The 16,163-nt window shown below is 41.7% G+C and overlaps 1 protein-coding gene across 1 annotated transcript; it reads right to left on the bottom strand.

Moving 5' to 3' along the window:
• Window positions 1–13,272: 13,272 nt before the first annotated feature.
• BTG1 (BTG anti-proliferation factor 1) lies at window positions 13,273–15,951 on the bottom strand. Its single transcript, XM_030856405.2, has 2 exons — window positions 15,497–15,951; window positions 13,273–14,584 (listed from the first exon to the last, which is right to left on the bottom strand). The coding sequence occupies exons 1-2, from the start codon at window positions 15,642–15,644 to the stop codon at window positions 14,217–14,219; spliced, it is 516 nt and encodes a 171-aa protein (XP_030712265.1). The 5' UTR covers window positions 15,645–15,951; the 3' UTR covers window positions 13,273–14,216.
• Window positions 15,952–16,163: the final 212 nt, after the last annotated feature.

Here is a 16,163-nt window from a genome sequence, read left to right as displayed (position 1 = left end):
CCAGCGTGAAGAACTTGATTCTAATGAAGAGAGACCCTGCACGTAGTAGGCGCTCCCTAAAGCCTGGTGATTTGAAAAGCTTATGAAAATTCTACCCTCCTGGTTCATACATTTTCTTTGTCAGGTACTTTAGTCTCAATCAAAATGGATAAGGTTTTAAATGTTATGGACCCAGGGACACAGTTTTCTGGTGTAATGACAGACCGTGGTAAAAGAAATATTCTTCTTTCTCTGTTACTTTCTTTTATCAAAATCAGTGGCCAGGCAGCAGAATAAACCCTATTTTTTTTTAATTAAAGCTTATCAGCACATTTCCTTCCCTGATTTAAGCACTGATTTAAGAAGAGCATACACAGGGACACACATGTGACACTCAAAGGCTGCAGAAGTTTTCCTTTTGCACCATTTCTTGAATTTTACCCTCTCCTCTTCCCAATGCTAACGCTCTACTCACCCCAGCCCTCCAGCAAACATATGTAACACACCCAACCACACAAACATGCTGGGTTTTATTCCCTTGATATAAATTTCTGGTGAAATGAACATTTTCACAGAAAAAATATACTATACTAGGCCAGAGAGTTATACTCAAGATGCTGAAATGTATTTTTATTCTAATAACACCCTAAAGCCGTTTAACTATGCAATAGTCAACTAAAGAGCCCCATTTCAATTAGCTTTACCAGAACTTTAATTATTGCCTAACACACAGTGTTACACCAAAAAAAGTTAAAAATAAATTTGTCCAACCACACATTTAGATGTTTTTACTTTATTCTACACAGGAGAGTGTTTTTCTGTCTAAGATGACAAGTTCAGTGTGAGTTAGGTGCAAGGAAGAAAAACAAAGGGGACACTCATTAAGAAATGAAGGCAGGGGTTTCCTGGTGGCACAGTGGTTAAGAATCAGCCTGCCAATGCAGGGGACACGGGTTCGAGCCCTGGTCCAGGAAGATCCCACACGCCGTCGAGCAACTAAGCCCTAAGCCCGTGCACCACAACTACCGAGCCTGAGCTCTACAGCCCGCGAGCCACAACTACTGAGCCTGTGAGCCACAACTACTGAGGCCCGCGCGCCTAGAGCCCGTGCTCTGCAACAAGAGAAGCCACCGCAATCAGAAGCCTGCACACCACAACAAAGAGTAGCCCCCACTCACCGCAACTAGAGAAAGCCCGCACGCAGCAACGAAGACCCAACACAGCCAAAAAAAAAAAAAGTGTATTTTCCCTTTTTAAATTCATTCTCTTCCCCTTTCCCCACAATCCCATCCCACCATCTTTAGTCAAATGGCCAGAATTATCTGGTTACTATTTATCTGGACTCAACCTTGAAATGCCTAAAGTACTCATCCAATTTTTATACAGCAAAAAGAAGACCACCTAGACTGGATGGATACAGCAAGTTTCAAACTGTTTGAAAGGAGATATTACTTCTTGGGCTGCAGCATGGATGGGGCAGAATTCATAGTGAAACATATTTGAGAAAGTACATTTCATTCATCTTTGATAAGGCAAGTGGAACCAGAGAAACATTCATTTTTATATCCTAACACCAGGGACTTCCTGTAACTCAAGAATAGACCAAATTACCCGCCAGAACTTAAAGAGTAAGTATTCCATGATTTTTTGAGTGACTGTATGATGAAGGTAATGTTACCCTTGCTTTTATCTTGTCTCATATATGAAAGGCCTGGGGCTCTAAATGATAACAAGTCTCTGTACTGTAATCTCAGATTCTGTAAGAAATAGACATTTTGGATAACTGAATTTTCCAGTTATCTAAATGTCAGCAAGAAAACCCTTTTTGTTTTCAGGGCTTGTCTGTTAGCTTGCCTAGCTAAACATCCTAACAAAATATTGAGCACCTTGCTGTATCATACTGAACATCAGTTCTCGTTTCATATTTATTGTAGATATAGAGTTTAAAGGAATCAGGGTAGCCCCCGCTCACCGCAACTTTTTGTACAAAGTTCAAGGCAGCTTATCAGCCTGTTTATTATGATTTGCAATACTCTCTAAGATGGAGAGGAGAACAAAAAAAAATTCCAGCTGGGTTTTCCAGTAATCAAAGTTGTGCTAATTCCTGGGGCATACACTAACCAGAAAACTCAGTAAAAAGTGGTCAGGAAAAAACTGCTGTAAACCAGGTTGGTTGACATTATAACAGTGTCCAAGAATGCCAAATTACAATTATATATTTGGGGAGAAATGAGCCTAGAAGGATTTTGGAATTCATTCAATTATTTGAATGGAATGTTCTTTTCCCAGATATCTCCTAGGCTGTTTCTCTGGTCTCCTTCAAATTTCTGCTCATATGTCACCTTATCAGTGATACCTTCCCTATTTTACTTAAAATAGAAACCTGGGGACTTCCCTGGTGGCACAGTGGTTAAGAATCCGCCTGCTGATGCAGGGGACACGGGTTCGAGCCCTGGTCTGGGAAGATCCCACATGCCGCGGAGCAACTAAGCCCATGCGCCACAACTACCAAGCCTGCACTCTAGAGCCTGGGAGCCACAGCTACTGAGCCCGTGCGCCTAGGGCCCGCGCTCCACAACAAGAGAAGCCACCACAATGAAAAAGCATGTACACCACAACAAAGGGAAGCCCCCACTCACCATGACTAGAGAAAGCTCGCGCTGAGCAACGAAGACCCAACACAGCCATAAATAAATAAATAAATAAATAAATAAATAAAAAATAGCAACAGTACCCTCTTCCCTGTATTACACCCTTTTCTGCTGGATCCCCACAATGCTGCAAGACTGGGGCCATTTTCACAGCACCAACACAGTAGCCCTGCCCCTCAGCACAAGTGCCAATTGAGACAGCATACATTTTACTGGCCTGCTTACGTCCCACTCTAAGGGTATGATTTTCGTTTGGTTCATTGCTATAACTCCAAGTGCTTAGAACAATGCTGGGCACATAGTAGGTGCTCAGTAAATATTTATGAATAAGCAGATTAACTAATTGTAGTAGCTTCTAAAGCTCTGGCCTAAGAGTTCCTGTCTTTAAGACCTTCTGTCTAATTGGAAAATCAGACATGGATACAAACCATCACAATACTATGGGATCAGAGAGCAGGGCACAGGGACCTGATATCGATTAGGAACTGGTGCTTGACCTCAAACAAACCTGGATTCCAGCCTCAAATTGTCCCTTGGGCAAGTCTTCTAATATCGCTATACCACGATCTCTTTGAATCAGAGGTGACTATAGTAACAATCCGTCTGCTCTTACAGGCCTGTGATGAGGAGTCACTGAAGGGATGCAGATAGGTGCTCGGCACAGTCCCAGCACTCACAGAGTCTACAGGAAGTGTCCGCAGCATCAGGTCTGATTCTTACAGAAGCAGAGAAGCAGAGCGGGGAGTCTAAAGCTGTCTGGTGCTACAGGAAGACTTGCCAGTAAGAGGACTGAGGCAGGAAGGAAGGAAAAATCATCCTCAACATACATACAATGAAATGTCATATTAAATTTTCCTGTGCTTAATGCATGAAACTTTTTAAAAATGAGGCATGAATCTGCTAGTAATGTCAATATGTGATCAGAGAAGGGGCTTCTCCAACTGGAAATGGGTTACTGACAAGCCTCTCCACTAACCACATATGGCTTTAACCTTCTATACATTTTGACTCATTCTTTCTAAAACAGAGTTTAGGGGGGAAAAAATGTCTAACTAGTAGTGAAATATTAGGTAGTATTGCCCTGAGAAAGAAACGTCTAAGCCGCTCGCCACCATCACCATCATGACCCACCACTGCTTTGGCAGCAGATACTTTGCTAAGAAAAATAAATGCACTGTCTTCCTCAGGGGAAAAAAAAAACTTAATTCAAGATCTGATTCCAGATCAGGTTCCAAATTAGAACGTTAAATCTACAGGCGAAAAAAGGAGTAAACTCCTTTTTCAATCACTGATGATTATCTCCTTTCCCCTATCCCTCAGTAGATTCCAAACTCACTAACAGTCACTTTAGAACAAGTCTTCCCATCTCCGCATTCAAGAATCTTTAAAGACAGTGACATACAGCTCTTGAGTTCAATCAATTTCACAACTAATTGTGCTGTAACTTAGGTCAATATTCTAACTGCTCCTTGGCAACTGGAGTTGAGAATTTTGAGATGGAAGGAAGTACGCAAGGCTAGGACTCAGCTCTACATACAGGTTTAAGATTTGCTTGTCTCCTCTCCATATCTGCAAAGTCTATAGACTGACGTCATCAGGTTAAAAGAAAAAGGTGGGGACTTCCCTGGTGGCGCAGTGGTTAAGAATCCACCTGCCAATGCAGGGGACATGGGTTTGAGCCCTGGTCCGGGAAGATCCCACATGCCACGGAGCAACTAAGCCCGTGCGCCACAACTACTGAGCCTGCACTCTAGAGCCCGCAAGCCACAACAACTGAGCCTGCGTGCCACATATACTGCAGCCTGCGCTCTAGAGCCCGCGAGCCACAACTACTGAGCCCACGTGCCACAACTACTGAAGCCCACGTGCCTAGAGCCCGTGATCTGCAACAAGAGAAGCCACCGCAATGAGAAGCCCGCGCACCAGAACAAAGTGTAGCCCCTGCTCGCCACAATTACAGAAAGCCCGCACGCAGCAACGAGGACATAACATGGCCAAAAATAAATCAATTAATTAAAAAAAAAAAAAAGAAAGAAAAAGGTGGTGGCTAGGGAAGAATATTATGTAAATTTGGCATTATCACAAACTTTTTCAGTTGCTCAAGATTCTAAAGTTTCGGCCTAATAATAAACACCAGGCAATCCTTAGTAAGTTTGTGAGTCAGTGATAGGGATATGACTCAAATTTTACTACTCACTTTAAAAGACTAAAAAGCCGTAGCAAATTGGGCAGGGATGTACTATATTAGTAACCACTAAATCATAACTAGTTGAAAGGCAACGGTTTCTTCTGGCGACAATTTGCTTCATGTTTAAAGTAACCATTACCGCATGTTTAGGAAGCAAAAATAAAGTTATAAAAGGAGAGAGAAAACAACTCATTTTGAATTTGAGGCCTGGCTCCACAACCATATTTCTTAATCAAATTTTAAGTGCCTCAAAAGGGAGTTTTCTGGGGTAGAAGAGATGTCCTATCTCTTGATCAGAGTGTGGATTACATGGGTGTGCAAAATTCACTGAACTCTATGCATTTAACTGTATAAAGTTCTTACATCAATTTAAAGGGAAAAATTCAAGTGGCTCACACCTTGAAAGTTATGTACAGGAGGTACTTACACTCAAAATGTAAACCCAGAATGAAACTTTTTAAAAAATTCTATTTAAATAAACACTCATTGCAAAATGACAAGTGCTGGACTTCCCTGGTGGTGCAGTGGTTTAGAATCCGCCTGCCAATGCAGGGGACACGGGTTCGAGCCCTGGTCCAGGAAGATCCCACATGCCACAGAGCTACTAAGCCCGTGCACCGCTACTACTGAGCTTATGCTCTAGAGCCCGCGAGCCACAACTACTGAGCCCACGCACCTAGAGCCCGTGCTCCGCAACAAGAGAAACCACCACAATGAAAAGCTCGTGCACCGCAACGAAGAGTAGCCCCCGCTCGCCGCAACTATAGAAAGCCCGTGCGCAGCAACAAAGACCCAACACAGCCAAGAATAAATAAAATTTTTTTAAAAAATGACAAATGCTATAACAAAAATATGTGCAAAACACTCAAGATATGTTTGAATTGTGCTGTTTCATACACCATGGAAGTACCTCTAATCCAATAACACACTAAAACCCAACTTGCCAGGCTAAACCTTTAAAATAATGAAAGTCATTTCTGTCTGTACCAAAACAAATCATTACAACCTAGCTGTTCTGAAAAACACTCTTTTGAGGTCTATTTGGGTTCCTTTTGGACTGGATAAGGTGTTTTAACTCCCTGACATGTTCACTAGGAAGTAGAGGTGCCGCTGGTTGCCCAGCCCTTATTCAAAGAGATATCAACATGGCCCATAAAAGTGAGGTGACTACGTGTTCTGACCAAAGCTCGTAGTCTGGGTTTAATTATTAATAGCATCCTGTTTTACTCTCAAGAGTCATATTCTGGCTGATAAACTTAGTGATCAAATTACATGGTCACTCTACCTAAAAAACCCCTCATTCCTTAATTCCTCTCCACTCCAGACACACCAGTCTTCCTTCAATCCCTCCCATTCACCGCACACACTTCACTCTTCCCTGCCTTCTTCATTTAAACCCCTACCCATCCTTCAGATCTCAGCTCAAGTATCCCTTCCTCTGGGAAGCCTTTCTGTGGTAGTCACATCTCTCAGAACACCACTCCACCACATTCCTTTCCTATGTCTCAGGTCCAAGTTTTGCATTTGTTGGGTAATTTTCTCTCTGCCATTAGGCTCTAAGCCCCTTGAAGGCAGAGACAGTGACTACCTTTGTATCCTCAATGCTTATAGCACAGTACTTGACACATAGAGGACTCAGTAAGTATGTGTTCTATAAATGTAACAGATACAGGACAAAACACTGATCATATTTTAACCATTAGAAAGGATCCCAGGGAATCCCCTGGTGGTCCAGTGGTTAAGACTCGGCGCTTTCATTGTGGGGGCCCGGGTTCAATCCCTGGTCAGGGGAACTAAGATCCCGCAAGTCGGATGGCCAAAAAAAAAAAGGATCCCAGCAGACTTAAAGGACAGGGCAATGAGGCAAATGCAAGAATCTGGGAGTTAGAAGAGAGCGGACATCTATTATTTCAATATTTCATAAGAGCGTCATCTCTAACTCTATAACCATAACTACTGTCTCAAGGGATAACTGTTCTGACAACACTGGCCACCCAAACCTTGTTTCAGTTAGGTTATTCTTATTCTTACATCACAATTATTCTAACATCACAAACTTAAGCACTATAGGAACACACTAACTAATTTATAAAGCTACACAGAACTCCAAGCAGGGCCTGAACTACACAGGGGCTTTAAGATGCAAGACTTCTGAAAGGGTTAAAGGAATTTTGCCTATAAGTCTCTTGAGGCCTTTTGTTTCCTATATACTATTGCAAAATAAATTAGCAAGAAGCTCTGCTGGCTGAGTGCGTACTTCATAGAGCTATGCAATTTTATACAACCTAGCACCAAGCTATTCAATGAAGACATCTTCACATAGAAAAAGGGACTTGAGTTTAAACCAAAAAGAACCCGTGGTCACTGAGTCACTTATGACTGACTAGAAGAAATCAATTACATTATTAGTGATTCAAGCAAACGTTGCATCAGGTTACATCACAAGAAGAAACTCAAACCCAAACTGATAACTTATAAAAAGACTGCTTTTCTTTGCAGTAAAGGAAGTACTCAAACCACTCTAGATTAAGAAGATTGGGAACCCCTGAGTTCTGTTTGAAAATCTCTTGCAAAAACATGCCAAATACATATGGCTGGAAGGACTGCAAACCCTGGGAAAAGTCAACTTATTTTATATAGCAAAGAGTTGTGAGGATTAAAGATGATAATGGATGCAAATGTGCATTGTATGGGGCTGCATTTCTATACACTATACACATTTGGTAATGTCACTCCCTGTCCCAATTTAAAGTGTCTTCAATACAGATAAAAGATCTGAAGAATTCCCACCCCCCCACAGCCCTTTGCTCTGAAAACCACAGTGTTAAGGGAAAGTCTATAAAATAAATATGCAAGGCCTGGGTTATCTGTATTCTCACCCTTAAAAGTGGGAGGAAGGGATAAGCAGTTCACTTTCCATTATTTCAAAAACACAAGTATATTTCTCTCAGTTATTGGCTAAAGCAGACTTTCAAGAAACTCCAAACACAATCAGGTGACACCATCAAAGTTTCAAGAAACCAAGAAATCCACCTTCATCTGCTTCCATGATATAGAGTATCTATCCACCTTCTAAGAATCCAGCCATTCCTTGCTACGTGTTTTCCCATGTTTGACGTTAACAACAGACATGTTTTTATCTCCAGTTTTACGTAAGAAGTGAATGAGCTCAGAGAGGCTAAGCGACTTGTCCAACGTCACAAGCTGGGAGCTGGTACAGGCATGAGTTCCTACTCACTCTTCCAAGTCCAAGACTAGTATTTTTTATACTAAATCCCAACTGCCTCCTAAAGAAAGAAGCCTAGTTTTAAGACCTTTCTATGCTTCCTGGGAATGGAGAGTAAAATAATTTCTAGGCTTAAAATGACCAATGATGGTCAATTAGCAATGAGAAGTTAAAACATGCATGTTCTAACAATGTGAAAACAAGGTAAATCAATCGTACACCACAATATACCAAGAGTTAACAGCTTGGATTCTGGGGTCAGAAAGGCCTGAGTTCAAATTATGAATTAACCATTTACTAACTGTTTAGCTTTGGTGCAAGTTAAACTCCCTAAACCTCAGTTTTCTATCCATAAAATAAACATTAAAAAATACTGACCTACCCACCTGCCAACCTCACCCAGTTGTTGGAAGGTCAAATAAAAATGTACATTGGTAACCTGAAGGCTCACAAGTGCAATTTACAGGAAATACAACTCCATTTAGTCTACTGACGTGAGGGGACAAAACTGCCATAAGTCAAGACTGGAAAATGCATTCAATCCTGCTTATAGCGTAACCGCTACATATTATCACTTTGGGTTTATGCCCATATATAGAATCGTCTCAAATAAAGTCCAATTGGTTAGTCATCTTTCCTTCCTAAACATTTAGGGATTGCTCAGAAGAAGAGGGAAAAGATACAGGGGATTTCTGGCTAAACTATAATTGCTAAAACTAATCTAATCACTGACGTACAACTTCATTAAGTCAGTTCCTTTTACAGCCATGCAAATAAATGAAATGTTACAAGAACCCTAACATTTAAAAAGAAAATTTCTAAAAACATAAAATATGAGTTTCAACACATAGCAATACATAATATATAGGAGGATGTGGATTTTGAATTGGTATTAGCCCTTAATATTGGGTATCTGTTGGCTGTAAAAGATGTCTCAATTTTACAACTAAGGATTCAAGCAGATAGGCGAAAATTAGACAAGACCACCCTCTTTGGATTGCTACAACAGCTTCTTTTAAGACTTATCACTTAAAGAACATAATAATCACAACTTATTCTTGAGAGGAAAAAACACTCATCTACTTTAGTGATAATCTAGAGAAATAGTCTCTAAACATTTTTGTTCATGCACCCGTCAATAAAATGTTTAGTACATCCCCAATATATATAGATACATTTGTTTAAAAAATGTACCATGTGCTTTTGCATACACACATGAAAACACACACAACGATATTTTAAAAGAATGATATAAAATAACTTTGGAGATGACCTATCTAGACAATTAAGTATACCCACGAGTAAACATGTCTTCTGTCAATGTACAGTTTGAAATAATTAGTGTCTCAAGTAATATTCTCCAAATACAGGAATGCAGTTAACTCCACTGCTTTTCCCAGCCTTGTGGTCCCTTCTCTTGTGATGTTAGGTGTCTGGCCTACACTCAATTATCCTTCTATCACCAGGAATGTAGTCACAAATGGTCTTCACAACTTAAAGGTACCGGAAAGATAATCATCGAACGGTTTATGGTTTATAACAGCTTAAAAAAATCTTTTCCCTTTATAAAACACTGAGAAAAAGGCATTAAACACTTATTTGAATTTCTTTAAAAATGCCTGTAGGAGTATGCTTTATTTATGCTTCCCACCCACTCCTCCCCCAAGCCCAGTTTCCACTTAGTATGTGCCATAAACCTCACTACCAGTTTGACCTGCTTGTTCACAAACAAACTGAATGTAGACTTTGTCCCAGATTCATGAATTACAGAATCCCTACAGTAGTATTTCCCAAACTCTCTGCCAAAGACCATGCTGCACAAACCTCTCTTGATAAACACCTAAGACCATAGCAAATGCCTTTTTATTACCAAACCTTTAAATTCCTCCACGTCAGCTAAGTTTCCCACTATTCATTTCCCCCATCCTTTCCCTTTTTATCCAACCCTAGACTCAAATCAGTTCTTCCCTCAGTATTATTACTTTATTACAGAATTCCCAAAAGATCACTGCATCTTCAACACTAAAATGACAAATTATCATGCAAAGGCTCATATAAAAGTCAGAAGTTGAACTCCAAAACATTCCTTGTAAGATTATGCAACTATGAGACGACAAAGCATTAAAAAAAGAAAAAAAAAATTCAGAATACTACAACTGGAAGCCTTACCATTTTTCTATTCCTGTTTGACACACTGAAAAATGCCAAAAGGAACTGGTAAACCAAGTTAAAATGGCAGTCAAAAAAACTGTCATATACTCCACAAATTGTCATTGAGGAAATGGTGTCAATCCTCACTATTAATACAATTTAAGGCTTACTTGTTTAAGAGCATCTCAAAAATACCAAACTTAACATCTTGCTTAATGATCTTCCTTCACCTCCTGCTATTCTCAGAAGAAAATATAAAGATCTATAGAAATAACCAGAAATAACTCAACATATGAATTCCTCTGGCCCACTTGTATTAATGTAAATTACTTAAGGACTCAGTGAAGCAGCTTGGTTTGGGTTTGGTTAGTAGTACAAACTATTTCACTACAAAAGATTTTTTCATACTGTTATGTTCCAAACATGAAAAATAAACCATTGTTATATTTTGGCAGCAGCCATATATAAAAGTTCGACTGCAGAGACTGAGAGAAGAGACTCAACTATTTGCAGTCTGTATACCTTCAGATAAGTACGAAAGCTACCGTTTCAGACAATCCAAAATACACTTTTTGAAATCTCTTGTGTATATATAAAACTTTGGACAAAATCTCCCTATATAGCTTATCAATAGCATCTTATCACATTGTCTGAAATAAAGTTGAAAAGTGGAGAGGATATATCTTTAAACTTCAATATACAAGACTGTTTCAGTTGTCTCATATCTCTTCTGCAAAGAGGAAGGAGAGTATCAGGTATGTTAAAAAATCACCTAAGAAAATGTCTAATAGTAGATGTATTTGTTCCTAAGATTAAAGGGAGTCTGAAAACCTTTAGTCATTAAACACTACAACAGTCAGGAATACTGCTTCCTCTTAACTTGAAGGCCAATTCCGTAATCTATAACACCTATATACAAAACAAAATTATTTGCAATTTGAGTTATAGTGACTTAAGGAAACCATTTGTGCAATAGTACCAGAAAGCAATTTTCTGGTCGCCTTTCCAGTCTATTATCACAGAAATATTGGAAATTAAGGGTAAGGACACGTGATTCTCATTCCAGACTGCATGGAAACAGCCACATTACGCTGCATGAACTAGGATAACTCTTGCCACACAATTCACTTTAAGCCCTGCTTCATTCAGTGTCATAGACCAAGACAGTACTTAACATCTGGAGAAAAGGAAGTAATTTTAAAACTACCTGTTAAAACTCAGAATAATTATTTCTAAACTTTATTGCCAATAACTATGAATCCCTGGTGCCAGTGGCAACTAATGATATTGAAAGCAGTCACCCTTTCTTAAAAGGATCTCTTAAGAAACTATCTTTTAACTCAGGCAGTGTAAAAAGCCCTTTAAATTCTACCACTATTAAAGTTTTTTTTAAAAAGTACACAACACACTGGTGCGTACGTAAATAAATGTCTACGTGTGCAGGCCTGGCACACACCTGCCTGTGCATACAACAGACACTCAAATGCTTTTATCAAAATAGCTCCGCAAAACGTTCCCAGAAGCAATGAAGAAGATGTATCAAACAGCTACTATCCTGGAGACAATTGTTTGGGGAATGTTAAGGTTAAAGTCACAGGAAACAGCTGGATGCTAGGTCTGAGATGTTTGCAAGTCTTGGAACTCTAACAGCTCCTTACATGCCAGACATCACCTGAATTCTAAAATAAAATGTTTTCATTAAGTTCTCTTCCCACCAAATTTCTTTAAAGTACCAAAAAGTCCGATGTCAAAAATCTTGAAGAATGACTCCCCATCGGAAAAAAAAAGTTTTAGGTACTAAAATATTGACCTATTCCTAAACTGCCTGGAAGTCATCCTTTGCCTCGGGTCCCAGTGTGCAAAGCTTTATCAGTTATCTAGCTTCGAAGGAGTTACCAGATGAAATGCAGTTGGTAAACAGTAGCAGTTAGCACCTGTGTAGAAACCATACTATCAGTTGTTTTATTGTAAATTTAAGTTTGAAAAACTGGAGGAGGTGGGGGGGGGAATTCCAAAAAACAGACTGAAAAATAAAACCATTTATGTAAGTGGCAAGGGTAGTCCATGTGTTGTGGTTATAATTCAAACTCTCAAGGACCGCCTGCCAATAAAGTACACAAACATCCTTTGTATTCTAAACACCTGCTTGTTTAGCTGTGTATTCCTGTGGCTACAAAATCAGAATTTAATCTTACAGGGAGAAATCAATTTCCAAATTTATTTGGAACTACTGATTTCAAGTAACCTAGATTGCATATTTCCAGTGTGAACATGTTTACATGAATACCCCCCAAAAGTCACTATATGTTAATACGTTACTTGTGTAGAGAAAAACAAAATTTTCCATTTTTAATTTTCACTGAAAAACCATGTTGTCCTCCTACAGCCAAAGAATTAAAAACAAGCTTTATCATATGGGGTAGTGGAGTAACCTACACTCCAGCATTCAACGTTCATTTGTTTCATTTAGGTTCTTAGTACTTATCTGAAATAAGTCTGAGAATGAGGAATCAAAAACTCAGCATTTCAATTTCAGAATAAAAATTCAAACATACCTTTTGTTGAATTCCAGCTTAAGTGATTTTTATGTAAATCTTGCAGCTGACGAAAGGCAAAAAGCAACCAATCTCTGTGCAGTGATTATAGCCTGGTGGTTAAGGCTACGGGCCACCTGCCCCAGGGTTTTCTAATTGAACAAGGAATCCATGGGGCAAAATAACTGTTTTTCAAAGGTGGGCCAGAATAGAACATTTATATCTTCACTTCAACAGGGAAGCAGTGAAATGTAATCCTTTGAGTATCATTCTTTTTGGTTGATGTTACCTTTGTCTCTTATCCTCATTTCATTAGCCTGGGAATGTGTCCATGTTTTCACTTTAGAACTTTTGAAAAATCATGTTACCCCTGTGTTTATCTTCCAACACCTAAATATGTATACACAGATCATCTTCACTCCTTATCAAATGTTTTTCAGCATGACCAGTGTGCAACTGACATTCACATGGCTTACAGAAACTAAGTCTTCTGAGAAATATATTTCTTTTAGCTGAACCTCTGTAATCATGACAAGAGATTAATTAAAATGCCAAGATAAGAAACAATTTATTATAGAGAGAAGAAAAATTTCTCATCCAAAATATAGAAATCTGTACAACTTTGCCACAATCAATATACATGAACTGTACAAATTTACACCAGTTCATAATTTACCAAATAAAAGATGACTAACAAAGTTCACAAAATAGATGGTGGTTTGTGGAAAAGACTTTTTACCCAATTAAGTACAAGGAAAGTTACAAACCAGACCTCCACTTTCTAAAAATAAGAAGTTTACTCAGTCTTAGAAAACTACAAGCTAGCAAATGTACAGAGAGCTGGCTGGTGCTAACACCACAGTTGAGACAGTGTCTTTTTAAGGGTCTTTTTTAAAGCCTGCTGCCAAGGCAGATTCTGGTCACTTGCTACTTTCAAGGCCAAAAACATAATACAAGGTCTGACCATTTTCCCAGGTCATGCTTACTAGTTTGTCTTATGTACATTTATACATATTTAAGTGCTAGGTAAAAATCTTGTCATAAAATTTCCAGTACTACCATGTTTAAAATGTTGAGCTTTCCTATTGAGCTGCCAGAAAGGATAACAACTTTAAGTGTCATAGTGCAAATTTTCTCTGCAAGTTCTACTGCAGAGAAAGGTTCTTTGAAACACAGATTTGCGTTAAAGGGACTGATGTAAAAATTTAGGTATCATGTCTGGGAGAAACTAAAACCACCCTAGGACTTCACTCCCTAGCAAATAAGGTGATCATTTACTTGGACTCACAGGCTATTAAATCATTGAAAGGTACTGTCCAAACTATGGCACTGTCACTTAAAAATTTTTTTTACCACTCTATCTTGTGCCAGATCTTCACAGCTGTGACATGGTTTAAATTCCATAATCCATCCCCAAGAGGAGCCCACCCAAAGCAAAAATCAAATTTATCCATCCATTATAAGATGATGCATCCATAGACTATATCTTAACCTGATACAGTCATCATATTGTAGTTTTTGGAAGGGCTTGTTCTGCCCAAGAGAAGTTCCTCCTTACAGCTGATTCTGCTGTCTACCATTTGCACGTTGGTGCTGTTTTGGGTGCTACCTCCTGCTGGTGAGGCTTCGTACAGCACACAGATGGAGCCATCCTCTCCAATTCTGTAGGACACTTCGTAAGGATCAACCCAGAGTGTGAGTTCACTTGGGAGAAGCCTGAACAGCTCCTGACTGCTCAGTCCAATCCGCTGTGCTGCCTGTCCAATCAGAGGATCCATTTTATGGTTGATGCGAATACAGCGGTAACCTGATCCCTTGCAGGGCTTTTCTGGGAACCAGTGATGTTTATAATGTTCTATAGAAGAAAAGAACAGAGAAAACAATGCTTAGACACCGTTACTGCTGGTTCCCGCCGTAGTTTCCTTCTTCCGCTGGCTCCTTGGAGTGAAAATGCGAACTATCAACTTTTTTAAATGCCCAGCATCGCGTTCGCGGCTGTGCGTGTGCGGGGATGGGAAACGCGGGCCGGGTTTTAGAAATAGCCGTAGTACGGGACAAAACAATCTCCGGGAACCAACCGGTTGGGCCGCCAAAACGGGAATCACGCGCGCAGCCTCCGCCAGCCGGGAGCCTGTTTACTTTCCCCACCCCACCCCAGACGCACACAATGGGGTTTACAGCTTTGGAGGAGAGAAGCGCCACCAGACTGTTAACCCCGAAGGGAAGTAAAACAACCAACCCTAAACCACGCTCTGGGCAGGGCTGTAATTGTACCGGTGACAAATCCGATGATTAATGGGAAGGGGAAGGAGGAGGGGGGAGACGGCACGTCCGTCCCGGGCTGGCTTCGGGGCAGCGGCGCGCTTTCCCACCCCGGGGCCGGGCCGCCGAGCCCGCAACGGTTGGACAGGATTGGGGAAAGGGGGCGTCGAACCAACCCCCAGCCCCGCGGCTCCTTTGTCCCCCAAACCCGCGGACCGTCCGAAGACCACAGCTCCAGACTCGGTCGGCTTTAGTTTCTTTGTTGTGCGTCTATTTTCTTCTCCCCTCGGTTTGCCAGCCGTGGGGGGAGGAGGGAGCGCCCTCGGCCCAGCCCCCAAACCCTCCTCGGGACCCGCCGTTAGCGACCGCCCAGCGCGCCAGCCACCGTCCCGCGGCCGGACCCGAGCGCGGCGCCACCGAGACTCCCGCGGCCCCGACGGCTCGGCCCGGGGATGTGCGGCGGCGTTCCCCGGCGCCCATCGCCCTCCCGCCGTGGTCTGCTCACCTGCCAGCAGCTCCTGCAGGCTCTGGCTGAAGGTCTGCAGCTGTCGCTCGCTCGTGAGCCCCTTGGTGCGGAGGAACTTGGAGATGAACGACACGGCGGCGGCGATCTCGCCTATCATGGTGGCGGCCCGGGTGTAGAAGGGATGCATGGGGGCGGCGGGCGGGGGCGGCCCGGGGCGGCCGGGGCTCGGCGGCGCGACCCCGACGGCGGAGCGGCCACCCCGGGCTCCCTCACAGGTCAGAGGGCTGAGAGAGAGAGAGGGCGTGAGGCGCGAACGGCTACTTTTTTTCTCCTTTCTTTATAGTAAAAAAGTTATTTTTGAGGTAGGAGGCGGCAGGAGAGAGGAAAAGATGAGCGACGGCGGCCTCGTCACATCGCTCGGACCTCCCCAGCCGCCTCCGCCTCCAGCTCCGCAGCCTCCGAAGGTTCAAACAATTGCATTTCCAGCTTAGACCGGCAAAGAGAAGCAGAGGCCGTGCATCACTTTTTATAGCGCCGCGGAAAGGAAGTGGCGTGGCGGGAGCGTGACGGCCGACTCCAGCCATTCCGGAGATCGCACCATTGTGACGCAAGCAGATTCGGAGCCGGAGGGGGCGGGAAAAAGGGGCCAGGGGGCGGGCCCATAGACCGGGAAGAGAGGGAGGAGCTGACGTAATCCGCTTGTAAA

This window comes from Globicephala melas, chromosome 10 (genome assembly GCF_963455315.2).
Source record: "Globicephala melas chromosome 10, mGloMel1.2, whole genome shotgun sequence".
NCBI lineage: Eukaryota > Metazoa > Chordata > Mammalia > Artiodactyla > Delphinidae > Globicephala > Globicephala melas.
This window is presented reverse-complemented; position numbering and strand designations above follow the sequence as displayed.

Excerpts from the sequence above, each read along its gene's own strand:
- BTG1 (XM_030856405.2), bottom strand. The coding sequence starts at position 15,644 with ATGCATCCCTTCTACACCCGGGCCGCCACCATGATAGGCGAGATCGCC. Across the intron at positions 14,585-15,496 it reads CCTGCAGGAGCTGCTGGCAG|AACATTATAAACATCACTGG; the intron begins GTGAGCAGACCA and ends TTTCTTCTATAG.